This window comes from Vicia villosa, linkage group LG6 (genome assembly GCF_029867415.1).
Source record: "Vicia villosa cultivar HV-30 ecotype Madison, WI linkage group LG6, Vvil1.0, whole genome shotgun sequence".
In the NCBI taxonomy this organism is placed as follows: Eukaryota; Viridiplantae; Streptophyta; class Magnoliopsida; order Fabales; family Fabaceae; genus Vicia; species Vicia villosa.
In genome coordinates this window covers 97,216,176-97,233,536 of record NC_081185.1, presented here as the reverse complement: position 1 = coordinate 97,233,536, position 17,361 = coordinate 97,216,176, and the positions used below count along the sequence as shown (strand labels likewise).

At 33.0% G+C, this 17,361-nt stretch overlaps 1 protein-coding gene across 1 annotated transcript; it reads left to right on the top strand.

Annotated features, from left to right (window-relative positions):
- Nucleotides 1-6,043: 6,043 nt before the first annotated feature.
- LOC131609370 (probable pre-mRNA-splicing factor ATP-dependent RNA helicase DEAH4) lies at nucleotides 6,044-16,631 on the top strand. The gene is made up of 16 exons (XM_058881057.1): nucleotides 6,044-6,394; nucleotides 6,477-6,569; nucleotides 6,757-6,861; nucleotides 6,950-7,167; nucleotides 7,600-7,652; nucleotides 7,776-7,892; nucleotides 9,048-9,139; nucleotides 9,887-9,973; nucleotides 10,269-10,483; nucleotides 10,745-10,837; nucleotides 11,937-12,060; nucleotides 12,973-13,117; nucleotides 14,134-14,203; nucleotides 14,932-15,092; nucleotides 15,186-15,361; nucleotides 15,649-16,631. Exons 1-16 carry the CDS (start codon nucleotides 6,204-6,206, stop codon nucleotides 15,794-15,796), a joined length of 2,088 nt encoding a protein of 695 aa, XP_058737040.1. The 5' UTR covers nucleotides 6,044-6,203; the 3' UTR covers nucleotides 15,797-16,631.
- Nucleotides 16,632-17,361: the final 730 nt, after the last annotated feature.

Sequence of the window (17,361 nt, the reverse complement as noted above, 5' to 3'; positions counted from 1 at the left end):
CCACATGTATGCCACATACACCATTTCATTGACTTTGACTAACGGGGATGACAGAAAGGACAAACATGGTCTTTTTTGAACAATTAAAGGATCACTTTGACACTTTTTAGAGATAAGGGAGCAGAATGACCTTGGGGTATAGTTAAGGGACCAAAAAGGATATTGCCTTTGTTTTAGCATTGAGTGTTCTTGGGTCTGTTTGTAGGATCTTGTTGTCTTTTAAAACAACATTGTTCATTGGTTTTGGTTTAAAATATAGGCTTCTAAATATTTTATAGAGATGCCAAATGAATACTTAGACACCCCTTTTTGTTGCACAAATTATTAGATTTAATTTCTAATTATTCTATTGATTTTTTTATTAGATGGCGGAGAATATAGAGAATACAATTCTTACAACCTCGGTTGGCCCTCATGAAGAAACTACGTTGCCACCACATCCCAATGAAAAAAGCGCCAATTGCAGTCTAATATATGGAACCACTTCACCATAGTGGAAGGTGATGAGAAAAAAGTTAAATGTCAATATTGTGGAGTCTTAATTAAGTATAGTAATGGAACAAGTGGTATGCAGACTCATCTAGGTAGATGTACTGTTTATGATAATGATAAAACTCAACCAAACAAAAGGAGAAAAACCACTTCAGAAGGGTAAGTAGTTTGTTGGCCAAGCTATTCTAAATTTGATCAAGAGGAATGTCGAGCGCTACTTGTGAAAACATTTGTTTGTGCTGAGCTTCCATTTTGTTTTGTGGAGAATGAAATGTTTAGAAAGCTATTGATCACCTTGCAACCTCAGTTTTCTATCCCATCACGGTCTACATTGAGGCGTGATATTTGGGCGCTCTACCTTGAAGAAAAGGAGAAATTGAAAAAATTCTTGTCAAATTGTGGAAGAGTTTGTTTGACCACTGATACTTGGACTTCGACTCAAAACTTAAGTTACATGATTTTGATCGTGCATTTTGTGGATAGTGATTGAAATGTGTTTAGGAATGATTTTAATTGTCTATAGAAATAAAGGTTAAATAAGTTTTTGTTCCCTATAAAATTACCAAATTTTGTTTTTGGTCCTTATTAAAAAAATGACATATTTTGCTCCCCACAAAATTATTATGCACGTAGTTTTAGTCCCTACTGTTAAATCGATGTTATTTTTAAATGATTATTTTACAGATATGCTTAGAACGTTATAAAAAGTTTCTCGAAAAAAAAAAGAACTCAAATTTGATTTCTAAGTCGAGATTTGCATTACTTTTATCATTATTTTTTGAAATTTAAAAAATTTATATTTAATTCTTCTCATTTTAAAAAAACTTATAATTTAGTAAAGAAATAGTTTATAGTATTCTAAACACGTATGAAAAATATTATTAAAAAATTTAAAACTTTAAGGATAATTAAACAGTTTTCAAAATTTTAAAAAATAGTAAGAACTAAAAATGCAAGCATAAAATTGTTATAGAGACTAAAATATGTAATTTTTTTAATATGGACTAAAAATGAAATTTAAAATATTTATAGGGACAAAAACATACTTAATCCTAGAAATAAATAGTCTCTTGGATTCTCAGCTCTGTCAAAATTGTCTAAGTTCTTCATCAAATTATTTAAATTTCTCTTTTAGTTCTTATTACCAATGTGATAGCATGATGTCGTCATTTCTTTGACATGTTTCTCTTTGAGCTTAGCAGAAAGCTATGAAACCTCATTCAATGTCTTTTCTTAGTGTACTTTGATTCTTATTGATGTGTATATGTAGTTGAAAGTTTAACCAATTCTCTAATGGTAAACAAACATCTGTTTTATTTAAGCATGTTACTAATGTTAGTGTGTATGACATTACATATTTTGTTAAATGGTTATGTTTTTATTATTAGTCTATAAACTTTTAGTATACCATTATCTTTTGAAGTTTAAATGTATCACGAATTTGAGTTATACTGTGAATTATGTTATTATTATTTTTTATTTTATTTCATGTAGGTGAAAATTAAAAGCTAACATGGGATAGTTGAAGATGGAAACTAGTTTTTATTTTTCATAATTTAGTATAGTTGGTTAGTTTTGTTATTAGTGGAGTATTTTGATATGAATGTAATCCTATATTATTTACTATCTCATATTTCTTATGTGTGAATATATTTTATTAATATCACTATTATGTTCTTTTTATATAAAAGTTTAATTAAAATGATTATTATTTTAATCATGTTTTTAACATTTTGCGGGGGTTATTAACCTCCATAAACTAACCGCCCCAATTTATTTTGCTCAATACTAGCAGTCGCTCAAAACTCCCGTAGATAAATTGTGAGAATCGTATAAGCGACAGTGTTTATAACTCTCGGAAAATAATTTGCGGAGGTCAAAAACCAAGAAAATTAGAATAATAACTCCCGTAATTCATGCACGTTTTTTGCAGTGTACAATGAACACGAGAAAGAGTGTCTGCAACTTTGTTTTGAGCACCCGACTTGTACACAATCTTGTAGGAATACCCTAAAAAATCTCCAAATAAAACTGATGCTCCGGAGTTTGTATAACCTTTTATCAGAAGTTCCCCAAACTTTTTTGATTTGTGTGAATCTTTAATCTTCTTCCTAATAGATAAGTTCTACATTTCTTAACATCCAACGTAATGGCACCCAACTCTTGCAATCTATGGATGCTCTCAACATTCTAGGGCAAAATTGATTGCTATAATAAGAGGTGAGATGTGCATTTTGAATCAGTACAATGCCCATTTCTGCACTGGAAGCATCAGTCTCCAAGATAAATCGCTCTTGGAAATTAGGTAATGTCGTTATAAGAGCTTCCGACATTGCACGCTTCAAGCCTCAAAAGCTGCATTTGCTTCAGTACTCCATTCAAATGCATCTTTCTTGAGTAGTTGAGAGAGCGGTGGTGCTATACTAGAATATCTTTGGACAAATTTTTTGTAGAAACATGTCAAATTCAAGAAAGTCCACAATTATTTGATGTTGAAACGAGCTGGCCAATTCATCATGGCACTAATTTAAATAAACCAGAGTTAAAAAAAGTAACATCCACCAAGTCTTTAATATCAAAACTATAACATAAAGCAGAGTGTGCATAACGCGGTTAGCTCAATATTGAGAACAACAACAACATTATTAACCTATATAGGTGTACAAAGAAATTCTCTATAATTTATTACAAAATATAATAAAAATTGTGAGCTTAAATCTTAAGAGGTGTGCTATTTTTACAATATTTTCATTGCTACACCGTATATGTCAATAAGGAAATAAGGAATTTTTTTGTACGCAGAAATAAAAAATTAAATTATTAAAATAATAAAATCAGTAAATATTGTGTATAATAATATGGTGTAGGTGTTGAAACTAGTGTAAGAATCAGAGGTGTCAATTTACATGGCTTAGTGTAAGAATCAATAGATATTGTTTTAATTGTATTTGACACGAAAAAAAATTAAGGGACCAAAGTGAACCAGAACGTATAATTAAGGAACCAAAAAGGGTATTTTGCCTTTAATTTAATTATATTAGAAACAAGATACATGCAACTTACATTTGATCAACTAACTCCTACTATTGTCATAGCTTATTAGCATATAATAGTACATTTGATCAACTAACTCCTACTATTATCATAACTTATTAGCATATACTCCTTCCGTCTTATAATAAGTGTCTCATTTACATTTTTTCTATGTCTCAAAATAAATGCCTCTTTAGAATATCAATACAATATTTATTATTTTTTCCACTATTATACCCCTATGTATTAATTTTCACGTTTTTCAACAACTCCACTACCTATAATAATAGGGGTACTTTAGTAAAATATATTAATTTTATCATTAAAATCAACACATCTAATCATTTTCTTAAGAACCGCGCAAAACTCAAATAAGACACTTAATATGAGACGGAGGGAGTAATAGTTCTCAAAGATGGACCAAGGACTGAGAAATATACTACTAATATACTTCATTCTCCATATTAGCTAATCCTTAATCAAACAATATCAATCTTTAGTCACTCAAATCCAGCAACACACGTATATCACATCAAATTCACTTAAAAATACAACAAAGAGAAACGAAATTTAAACAAAATTTCAAATTGGACTCAACATAATGTTTGGGGGTTCTACCATATTGGGATCAATATTAATAGACTTAGGGGTTCTATCATAAATATGGAGGAACTTTGTTTAGGGATGATGATTAGTTTGTAAAACATAGATTTGTTACAGTTTATGCATAATGACCATGTAACCTTACAAATTACAAGAATACTAATCCTTATTGGAACAAGAAATGAAATTTTTGAAACAAAATAAGGCTCCCTCAGTAGGGCCCAAAAATAACATATTAATTAAGGGGCCTAAAATTATGGGGTCTAAAAAATTTCTCATTAATTAGGTGCTTAATAAAGTGGGGCTTTAATGAGGCCAAAAAAACAGGGCTTTGGAAAATTGGGCTTAATTGACAGCTCTCATAAGAATAGTTTTTGACAATTTTTTTATCCACCCCCTTCTGGTGAAAACCCCTGTTGGAAACCCCATAATACCCTTTCGGAGATTAAAAAAATTGGGGTTTTGGTTAATTTGGAGATGCATATCCGAAAACACCCAAAAAATTAGAGTTTTTGTTAATTCGGATATGCATATCCGAAAAAACCTCCAAAGTGGTCAGAGGTTTTTTCGGATATGCATATCCGAAAAAATCCCAAAAAATTGAAAAATTTAGGATATTAATTAATTCAGATATTATAAAATTGACATAATTTATAAGTTATGAATAATAATAATATTATAGGGTTTATATTTCTATTCTAATTTCAATTATAAATTAAAAAATAAAACTCATAAAAATTTAATTATTTTTTAATAAATTTCATATTAATAATTACTAAAATTATAACTAATACACAACAATTATGATTATATAAAAAATAAATACATTAATAATTATTCAACAAAAATTTAAAATAAAAGAGATCAACTAAAAATAAAATTATTTACTACTTTATTCATATTTTAATGGTGCTCCTACTGATTGTCATTACGAGGAGAGGCGTGAGTGGAGGAAGAAGCGGGACGTCTGTCTCTGGAGTCAGCTTCATCATTCATGAGTTGAGATCGTCCATTCACGGTGGTTTGCCCGTCGCGAGTGGGTTGAACCCGTCCAGTAGTTTGCCCCTCACGAGTGGGCTGAGATCGCCCAGTGGTTTGCCCGTCACGTGTGGACTGAGGTTGTGTGTCGCGACAGGGTGGGACTGCCTGTCAGTCGTGGTGTCCTGAAGCAAAGCAGCGATGTTGTAAGGATCACTACCTTGTTGATTGTTGTTGTTAGCCATGATGATTGCGGGATGATTTTGCTATTGATCTTTGTTTTAAAAAGACAGGAAAGCTTGATTCTCACATACGGCGTCATTGATCATCGTGAGAGAGAAAAAAACAATTTATAATGTTACATAGCTTCATTTGTAAATTATAAATAATTATAAAATATTGTTTTAGCATAGAATTTTTTATCCCAGGCACGGGTATACACACTACACTAGTATTAGGGTCTGTTTGGTAAAAATAGCGGTTGACTGATAAGCTAGCTGATAGCTTATGACTGATGGCTGATGACTGATGACTTATAGCTTATAGCGGATGATTGAGACTGATAGCTTATAAGCTAATTGAAGTGTTTGGTAAAATTAGCGGTTCAATTAACTTATAAATGTAAAATGACATAAAAGATATTTAATATATATTTATTTTATTTTAAATTAAAATAAATCATAAGGGTTAAAAATGGATTTTAATTAAAATAATAAGGATAAAAAAGGAAGAAAAAATGATAAGCTATAAGACATAAGCTAAAACGCTATTTGAAATAGCGTCTGGAAAATAAGCTATAAGCTAGTAAAATAAGCTATAAGCTCGTGGTGAAAAGACCGTTACCAAACAGGTCTAAATTATCATATGAGCTTATAAGACATAAGATATAAGCTATAAGCTCGAAAACATGGCTTACCAAACACAGTCTTAATGAAATTTTGGGATGAAAACTTGAAGTTTTAAGGCGTAACTATAAACAATTTGAAATTTCGATTCAATACGCCTCTCAAACTTATTTCACTCCCCGCCGATTCCAAAGACGAACGAGTCGAGTACTAACATTTTGAAACTTGTTTCCTCCGCGACTTCCATCGAGGATGGCGACCCTTCCCATTGTCCAATACGAAGAAAAGATAATCGAAACCGTTGAAAACAACTCCATCATCGTCATCATCGGCGAGACCGGTTCCGGCAAGAGCACTCAACTCTCTCAGATGCTTCACCGCCGCGGTTACTCCAAAATCGCCGTCACTCAGCCTCGCCGTGTCGCAGCAGTCTCAGTAGCCAGGTATTCCCTTCAATTTCATCTTTCCTTCAAACCCTAACGTCTTCTCAACAACGACGATATATATCTAACTCAACTTCCACAGACGAGTTGCTCAAGAGCTTGGTGTTCAGCTCGGAGAGGAAGTAGGTTACGCCATTCGATTCGAAGATAGAACTTCTCGCAACACGCGCATCAAGTAATTACTTACTCTTTACTCTATTTCATTATCTATTGCTTTCTTATCAGTGTTCATTGATTCAATTCGGTTCAATTCAATTAGGTACCTAACTGACGACGGAGTAATTACTTCGTTTTTACTCTATCTCATTCTCTATTGCTTTCTTATCATTGTTCATTGATTCAATTCGGTTCAATTCAATTAGGTATCTAACTGACGGTGTTCTTCTCCGAGAAAGTCTAGCTGATCCAGAACTAAATGATTATTCTGTTATCATATTGGATGAAGCTCATGAACGGAGTTTGAATACGTAATGCGCCTCCTATTTTTCTCTGTAAATTTTCATATTCATACATTTGTGCAATGTTGTTTCATACAATTTGTAATTGTGTGCTTAGAGATATATTGATGGGGCTCATGAAGCGTTTGGTGAAGCTTCGTTCGTCTAATCTCAAAGTGTTGATCACGTCGGCCACTCTTGATGGTGACAAGGTGTCTAAGTTCTTTGGAGATTGCCCCGTGTTGAATATTCCTGGGAAGATGCATCCTGTTGAGGTTCTGTATAGTAAGGAGCGTCCTGTGAGCTATCTCAATACTGCTCTCAAAACGGCTCTTGGTATGACATAAAATTTGAATCCTATCTTCATGCTAGCATAATTAGTTTTAATAAATAGTGTATTTTATTATGTCTGCTTGTGTAAAGAAAATTTATTGGTAGACAAACAAAATTTTTCACAAATATTTGCCTTTTCTAATTTCTAGTACATATTAATATAATATAATGCTTTACGTGTCTATTTGACATATATTCAAATGTCTCTTGAAAACTGGTGTAAGAAATTGAAAAGCAATTGGCTATGGTTTAATTTGCTACTTATAAGTAAATAGGCTGATATAAGAGGGATGCATTTTCAATCTGAACTGTGAAATTCTTCTGTCCACAACGATGCAAACACTTATATTCACTTGCTCTTCCTCCTTTGCTGTTCCACTGTATTTATAAATGTAGTTTGTTCTTCAAGTTTTTCACTAGGCATCAATTTTGCAGATATACATGTACGCCAACCGGAAGGGGATATTTTAATATTCATGACTGGACAGGTGATCATTTTTGGTTTAAGACATGTACACTATGATAATTTCTACTCCATATTGTAAATCTTGATCCTTTGTTGTTACGATTATGGTGTACTGATTGAATAAATTTTGTTGAGCCATATCTAGGATGACATAGAAAAGTTGGTAACGAAGCTGGAAGATGAAGTTCGAGCTCTCGACGAAGGTTCCTGCATGGATGCCGTAATCTTTCCTCTACATGGCTCTTTGCCACCTGAATTGCAGGCAAGTAGTTTTTTTGTTTTTGTACAATTTCATAATTGAAATATTTGCTTATTCCTCCAAATACAATCAAGGAAGCCCAAATATTTTTTATCAGTGAAATAAGGAAGCACAGAGTAGCTACTTTGAATTAGTATTCGTATTGTGTCATATCCATGATGGACACTTGTAATTGTACTATATATATATTTTACTTCTATTTTCAAATAGTTATGCAAATACCAAGTATGAACGGGTATGTCACAATAACTAGATAACGTTTCATGTTTTAGTATTTTTAAAATGACTCATTCTAATTTTCAGAATTTCAATTTTTTGAAATTTGTATTTTTGTATTTATTTTACATTAGTTTTATATGTAGTATTATAGTTGTGCCGTGTCCTGTATTTTTCAATACCACACATAATTCTTACTTTTCATTTTTACTTTTGTCCATAGTGAACTCGACTAGCTATCGCATGTAGTCTGTAGAGGGTTCTTGGAAACCAATAAAGATCCTGTGCTCTTACACATTTGGGGGAAAATGACAAAGGTGTGAAATACCTTCTCATGTCATCAGCGAGTTGGGATCTTCTCCATTTCTCTTTCGATTACTATAGTTTTAAAGAGATTTGAAGTTTATATTAAATAAGTGGACACATTAAATGTTACATAACTGTATTTATATGACCATAACATCGGTAATGGAAAAATGGAGAGAGTAAGATGTTCAGAAGATCTTGACCCGTCATTAGGAGAAAATTTTCTTAGGATAAATAGGTAATTTGTCTTTGAACTTCCTTGATTGACAAGGAGTTGGGATCCTATCCTAGTTCTTTCCCTTTTCGACTTGTTACTTGCTATTAGAGTTTGACCTAACTCATCCTTACAAAACCGGTTGGTAAGATGAGTGTCCCTCTATATATACTATTTTAATGCTCTGTCTCCAACCAATGTGGGACTTTAGGATCTTCCTTATACTTGCTTTGTTTGCTTCATAATCATATGTCAAATCTCGTTAGCTTGCAATGAACTCTTGAAAACATATAATGCATCTAGGAAACGCGCAAAATAAAAAATTGTTGATTTTTGATGTATTATATCATTAAAGAAAAATTGAGGCATGATTTTTTTATGTGCATTTGAAACTGATATGCACGTTCTATATAATCTTACAGGTGCGTGTATTTAATCCTCCACCTCCAAATTGCAGACGAATTATTGTTGCTACAAATATTGCTGAAACTTCTTTGACTGTTGACGGTGTAGTGTAAGGATACTGATATTCAGTTAAATATTACTAATTTCAATTTAAACTTAATATATAGATACTATTTATGTATCATCTCATGAACACAAATTATTATACATTATGGGTTTTGTTGTTGCTGATATTACTCATTTTAGCAAATCTAAATATCAAATGCTTCTTATTTATGTAGCTTGTTTAATTTTGTCTCAGGCTCTTTAGCCAGAAATGAGATCAAAAATGTTTCGTAAAACTTGAATCCCCAAACTTCATTTATTGAACATGTGTGGACAATTTACATGACTGAATCAGTGATGTGAATATTGGTTAGGGTTACACCCATTAGATGGCGAAAATATTGTTGGCAAAACAAGAATACAGGTGTTCTGTATATACTGTAGCCAGTAATCTATGATATTTCGGTTTGGCTTGATTTGAAAAACCACATGCAATAGGATGTGTGATTGCTTTTCTTTTAGACTGCATATGATTTGAGATGTGTAACAAATTTTCAATGTATGATGCCTTTTTTTGTAATGATTAAAATGGAAACAGTAAGACATGATTTATCATCTCACATTTTGAGGTGCAATAACAAACACATCCTTCTTGCCATTTGAATTTTCTCTTTGTAATTTGGAGTGTTTGTTTTTTTGCTTTGTTTTGATCTATCTTGACAATGATTTTGTACTTTAAGATAAAGCATATCGATTTGTCTACTAACACTTTCTGATATGTATTTTTTTTTTTTAAATTTTATGAATGTAGGTATGTTATTGACTCTGGGTATGTAAAGCAAAGACAGTACAATCCATCTAGTAGGATGTATTCTCTTGAGGTTGTTCAAATTAGCAAGTAAGCAATGAATAATGTAATATCTTATTGTGGTATGAAACTTAGATTCACTGATGCAATACTTTTTTCCCCTTTTCTTTAACACAAACAAATCATATATGAAGTTCTATTTCAGTCAATAGTGGTCATACTACTAACTGAATGGATCTGGAGTAATTTTTTCTTACTTTAAACAAAAGAATAATAAGTATTGGTTAAAAGGATTCTTGTTGCATTAACAACTATCTCAATAGTTTTAATGTTTTTGGAATAATCAATTCACAAGCTTTAAAATGAGTGTATCCTGACATTGCAGAGTGCAAGCTAATCAGCGGGCTGGCAGAGCTGGACGAACACGACCAGGGAAATGCTACCGCCTTTATCCTTCGCAACTCTACCAAGATGAGTTTTTGGATGTTACAGTTCCTGAAATTCAGAGATCTTCTCTTGCCGGCAGTGTTCTTTACTTGAAGTCATTGGACCTTCCTGATATTGACATCCTCAAATTTGACTTTCTTGATTCTCCTTCATGTAAGATCTTTTTTATAGCTTAAATGTAAATTGCACCTTTGAAGTGACAAAACTTGATTCTTGTTAATCCTGTGAAGTTAATTTTATGTTATTTTAGAAGTTTCAATTTTGGCTCTTTTTCCCCTCTATCTTTTCATTCATTATTTCTTTATTTTTTGGGGTAGGGTGCGAGCTAGTACTTTGCTTATATTGATTTATGTGATTTATTCTTGTGCTTTTTAACGTTCTTCATTCCTGACATTGTAACCATGTTTTCTGCAGCTGAGTCTTTACAAGATGCCTTGAAGCAATTATATCTGATTGATGCTATTGATGAAAATGGTGCAATTACAAGTATTGGACGAAAAATGGCTGGTACTGTTTCGTTATATTTTAGTGTTGAGTTTTAAATATTGGGGTGGTGAAATCATAAATAGTGCAATATTATTGTTTTCATGATCTATACCATCATATCATATAAACTATAACGGAAATTTCAATAATAACTATTAGTAACTACCAGTTTTGGTTAGCCTTTTTTATGTACACATTTTTCCTTAACAACACAACCTTTTCCAAATTGAAATTTAAATCTAAATCTATACATATGATTAGAGGGAATCCCAAAAGTAACTACCAATTTTGGCCGGATTATGGATATATGTTGACTATTTTGGTCATTGTGGTTTCCTCACAAGTCACATTGACATTTGTCATAGTTTGTCACAAGTTCACAACTTAGACACAAACCTTCAATTAGCTCATTGGAATTTCTAGTTTTGGTTGAGAATTCAAGGTGTAAATTTGGGTACTTAAATGATTACTGATGTTTACAAATTGAGCTGACTCGTTCATGTATAAACTTTTCCTTAACAACTCTATTCCTTTCCAAATTATAAATTTAAAAACAAATAACATAAATATTGAAATTGAAAAATTTAGATAATAATTCATATAGGATTGACTAAACTAAAACAAATTTATACAATAAAACATAGAAAAATTTAGAGTTTCAGTCATACACAATACACGGGCGGTGTAAATCGATTTTACACATTAATCTAATGATATGTTACCATATTATTTAACGAGTTAAAAACACATGATTTGTCATGTTCATTAAATGACGTGACAACAATCATTGGATGCATAAAACTTTTTTTACACTGGCAATGTATATAAATTAAATTCAAATATATATACCATATAAAAGAAAACATAATTTAAAACAATGGACATACAGGCACAGTGATGCCTGTCTTTCCACCAGTTTTGATAAGAGCCTTTACTGGATATACTTTTTTCCTGATTATTACTATGTTCATGGAAGTGTGTTTCTGCCACGCTTGACAATGGATGTCATTCTCGGTTTGAACATAAAACTCGTTCTTTTCTTTTCCATTCATTTTCCTAATTGGAATTTAAGGATGCGTACTTTTCTTGGTTCCCTGAGTTTCTTCTCGATTCTATGCAGAGCTTCCATTAGAACCGTCCCTGTCAAGAACTTTAATGGAAGCAAACAATTATGGCTGCATAACCGAGGCTTTGACTGTTGCTGCCATGTTATCCACTGAAACTGCATTGCTACCAGGGCAGAGGTTGGTCTTCTGAGTGTTCTTTGCATTTTCAAACTAGACGAGCAAATAGCCATTTTAGCCCTTGAATGTGTGTGTGCTGTCACTGTAATCCCTAAATGAATTAAAATTGCAAATACATCCCTAGTGCTTCTTTTGTTAGTAATTTTATGTATTAAATTGACTAATGAAAAACACATTCGAGAACTAAATTGAATGAAAACTAGATTCGAGGGACTATAGTGGATTGCATTTTTTGATACATTAGGGGAATATAATGAGTAGTGACAACACCTTACAGATTCAAGGACCAAAACAGTTGTTTACGTCACAAATTAGACTGAACAAGTTTTTTGTTTATCAAAAATCAAGTGGTTACAATATCTTTTATGCTCATATAGTCACACATAATAACATTAGGTTAAGCATGCTGAATAATTTTACATTTATTGGTAGTAACGCCTAAGTCAAAATCAAATTGGTTTTCCCTTGCAATATTATAGGGAAAGAACCTATTTTCCGGAAAAAGAAATGGCCAAATGGGTTCTATTATCATAGAAGAATCAAGAAAGCAATAAAACATATTAATTGAATTTTTTTGAGATGACTTGATTGAATACCCTCAAGTCTTGTGTACTCTTGAAAGGAAAGGGACAGGTTACTTGGTCCAATTATAAGTGTACATGCTAACTTCCACTCTAAAGTGAGCCGGGTTAGCATTCCCTATAAATAAGCACCCAATTTTTATTTTTTGACTCCATTCTAATAAAATTTATTACGATTTCTATTCTTTTGAATATAGCTACTACTTCTCAACCAAACGAAATAAAATATCCCAGAATATCCAATTGCCATGTATCTTTTTTTTTTTTCCTTGAGGTTTGTAGATCTATAGATTGACAACACTGAGTGGTTACACCCCTTTTATATATGCAGCAAGACTGAGAAAAAGAGGAAACGTCCATTATCTAACCTTCCTGATGGCTTTGGCTTGGGTGACCATATTCAATTACTGCAGATATATGAGCGTTGGTATCAAACTGATTATGACATTGGTTGGTGCAAAGACCATGGCTTGCAGGTAGGTATTTTAATGTATTCTGGTATTTCAATCATCAAATGTATAAATTTGTGACTTAACTCTTGCATTGAAGCTTGTTAAAATTTTTTGTAAGGTATGTTGTCAAATGTGACGCTGTTGTGGCATAGGGGTGTGAAGTGGCTGGTGGACACTATTCTCCATCCTTGGCATCACATATTGGAGGTGTGGCCATAGAATTCATATTGAGAGACAATAGACCCTTAAGGGACATTATAGCTATGTAGTCAGTACTCTGTAGCGGTTGGCGTTGAGGTATAGTGTTGTTGAGGGCCCTAGGTAGGCACTACGCAAAACCTCATTGCATTGTGGTTTGGAGTAATGGCTATATCTCCACAAATAGAAGCCAAATAGTGGATGCAGTTGCGACTACATTAAAACTTTTGTAAAATTCTATGTATACTTTTTGGATTGTCATTTCACCTTAAAATAGCTAGTTTTCGCCCTTAAATTTGATCTGTTCCCTCTGTTTTTTTGGACTTCAAACAATCCTGTACACACTTTCCTCCCACCTTCAACGTCTGAAGTTCTGCAACCAGCTACCTCTCCCTGCGATGACCATTTAAACCACCATTGCTGCCATCTCGGCTTGCTGCCAGGATCTGAGCCATCAGGGGTGCACCTTTTGTAGTTAGCGAGCTACATTCTGCAATGTGCTATTACCTATTCTGCTATTCTAGTTTTGGGGCCTGCCGTTACCTTATATTGACAACCTAGGTTAGAAGGCTAGTGATATCCTTGTGGAATACTTATTTTCACACTCAATTCAGATATTATATCCTTTAAAGGAAACATCACTCGGTTCATTGGGAAAGGCATATTCCTTTTTTTATTCTTGGATGGTACTGCGTACTTGCATTTTTATTTAGTTATCTAAGATTTCTATTCTTCACACCGTACTAAAATACGAAGTGATATGAGCACGCAAGGACACACACATATACTTTGTATACATTCAATGCATAATATGTAATTATTCTGAAATCAACTGATTGTAGGTGCGGGGAATGACATTTGCCAGAGATGTTCGTAAGCAGTTATCACAGATACTGCAGAAAATTGCTAAGGGTTTGTATTTACATCTTTCTTGAAGTATTTTCATTACGAAATTAAGAATGTGCTTTCAGATGCAGTGGCAATGCTAGTAGAAAAAAGAACCAGCATCTTATTTTTTGCACATTCATATGCTTATTAATCCTTTTTTCTTCAGTTTAATAAAATAGAAGTAAGAGTAAACGATTGAAATTCTCTATTTTTTTAAAATCAAAGTTTAGAATTAAAGTGAGCCATGAAATCAACACAAGGTATGAAATTAACCATGAATCGTTCTTGTGTTGGATATGTTGTGGTTTAGACAAGTTGACAAGAAATTGTTACCTTTAGCAGATTGAGCTCGATGTGTGATAATATGCATCAAAAAGTAATTTGTAAGAATTAGTTGTATGATTTGACAATAAAGCCTTGCCACCATGAGAACAACTTCATTATTTTGTGTATTTGAATTATGGTTTAATGCTCTCATGATCAAATAATCTCCACAGTAGTATTCAGTTTTAACTTGTAACAGTACAAGTCATTGTGCTTTATCAGGAAGTTGCAAGAGTGTATCGTTTGACAAAGTTAGAGCTAACAATATCCAAAAAAGGGAATAAAATTTAGAATTAGACTGAGAAAAATTGCTTTCTCTTTTACCATTTCTTTTCTTATTTTTTCCATTCAAATTATTGAGTCCTCCATCTAGTTATTATACAGGGTGGTTCCTCTCCCACTCACATATTTTCTTAACATTGCAACAGAACCATTGGATATAAAGGCAAATAGGAAAGGGGAAGAGTTCCGTCGGGATTATCGAAATTTGAGGAAGGCTTTATGTGTAGGCTATGCAAATCAACTGGCCGAAAGAAAGATGCATCATAATGGTTATCGAACTCTGGGTTTCCGAGGCCAAATAGTCCAGGTAATTGAAGTTTTAAAGTCACTTATTGTGTGGAACCATTACAACTAAATGCTTTTTTTCCTGGCACCTAATTACCTGAATCTTCTGTACTAGGTGCATCCGTCATCTGCATTGAGTTCTGATGATCTGGGGAAGTTTCCTGACTATGTTGTGTACCATGAGCTAATTGCCACACCACGGCCGTTCATGAGAAATTTGTGTTCTGTTGAGATGAAATGGGTTATACCCATCATTAACAAGCTTAATACATTAAATGTGTACAAATTAAGGTAAACTCTCTTGGCATTAGAAACTTATTATGAAACATATGGCAGACAAAGTCTTGCGTTCAAACAGTTCATGTTCCTTCAGTATATATATATATATATATATATATATATATATATATATATATATATATATATATATATATATATATATATATATATATATATATATATATATATATATATATATATATATATATATAAAATGCTGCATGTCATATTTTTTCTCTTCTTTTTTGGTGGTGGAAGGGGGTTGGGATCAATGCTGACTCTAATTCCTTTGTCTGTAGTGGTGGTGGTATGGATCGTGTTGAGGAAGAATCTGGGATTCCAGATTTGCCCAAGAAGAATGTTGAAGTTTCTGCTGCTGCAGATGATAATGAAAGTAGAATCCAAGCTGCCAGAGAACGATTTCTTGCTCGGAAAGCCAATAAGTGAGCACTGACATACTTATACCTGCGAAGATGGCGGTGATCTTGTCTTGTTGGGAATTTTGTTCAAGGGACAGGCTAGTTGGCCAAAGTCTCCTGAGAACAGGGAATCAGGATAGGACATTTTAAGTTTTCCACGTTGTCTTGTTCCTTCTATGAGTTCTGATATTACCTGTCATGGTGATGCAATTATCTCTTGACAAAATCCCAAGACCTATCACAGAACACCCGAGATTGGGCATTGGACCATTCTATAGCTGTTGAGTAGCTCAGTGTATACTATACTTTTTGCTTACCCCTCTGGTCATTAAAATTTACTCGGTGGAGAAAGAAGAGAGTGGAAGGCGAAGAAAGAGCACAACATCAGAAAGACCCCTTGAATTAAATGTAAACTAATTTTGAGATGTAGCAGCAGATTGAGATATTTATCTGAGTAGATTGATATGTTTCCTAGTTGAGTTTGTATATGAAGTTCAAAGTAACAATTATGTATATGAAACAAAATGAACTATTTCTCTTGGTTTTCATATCATGTTTAATCACTATACATTTAATAATATTTGTGTTACAACGGATCATGGAATTCTCGGGATGTCGTTTGGAGCCTTTGGTTGCGAAGGAATGACATGGTCTTTAACAACGGATCATGGAATTCTCGGGATGTCGTTTGGAGCTGCAAAGCGCTCGTCTGGCGGTGGTCTTACATCGGGAAAATTACTCATTCCAATTATAACTTCTTTGAGTTTAACAATAACCCATTGTTTTACTTAAGTTAGGTTTCAATCGGTCTGTAATTTTCTCTTTTTTGGTTTGTAAGGCTGTATCTTTGACTCTTTGGAGCATCAATATATTTCTTGATTTCAAAAAAAAAAAAAATATTTGTGTTACTTTTAATTTTCAATGATATTATGTTTTTACGGATATTTTTATATATGGCATCCCCATTTTCTTTTATTCCAATTTAAGATACAAGTAATTTTTAGATGAAATTTCCGGTAAAACTTGCAAAATTTCAGGTATAAGATATCGGATTTTTTCAGTTATACTAAAATTTTCGGTGAAACATACCGAAAATTTCAGTTATAATAAAATTTCCAGTATACAGTATATTTCAAATTTTTAGGGAGTACTGGAAAGTTCATTGGTATGTTTCAATATTAGATTTTTTTTAACGGTTGACACTTTTGGAGGGTCTTGGTTGCACTGACACATATGTGTGGTTTGGAATGCACCACCATTTGTATAAATAGGGGTCTTAGGATTATTGGGTAACACATCTCAACAAAATGCCTCTTCCTCAGTATTTGATTAAAGTATCTGTGTATTTCGACCTGTGAGAAGCGACCTTCAACACTGGTCGCTCTTGACAAAAAATTACAGTTAAAATAAATTATTATAAGTCAAATTGCGTAAAAAAATTAAGCATTTAAGCAATGTTACATACCTCGCTCTGCTATAAGAAGGTCCTCCGGGGAAAGCTCCATCAGTGTGTACTGATGGCTCCGTAGACGCACCGGTGGTGGTGTTAGCCTCCTCCACCACCCGCTCCTGACCTATCTAGTCACCAGCCAC

Bases quoted from the DNA above. Each gene is read 5' to 3' on its own strand.
- LOC131609370 (XM_058881057.1), top strand. From the start codon at position 6,204: ATGGCGACCCTTCCCATTGTCCAATACGAAGAAAAGATAATCGAAACC. The intron at 9,140-9,886 runs GTAAGGATACTG...TTATGAATGTAG, and splicing joins TTGACTGTTGACGGTGTAGT to GTATGTTATTGACTCTGGGT. The intron at 10,484-10,744 runs GTAAGATCTTTT...TGTTTTCTGCAG, and splicing joins CTTTCTTGATTCTCCTTCAT to CTGAGTCTTTACAAGATGCC.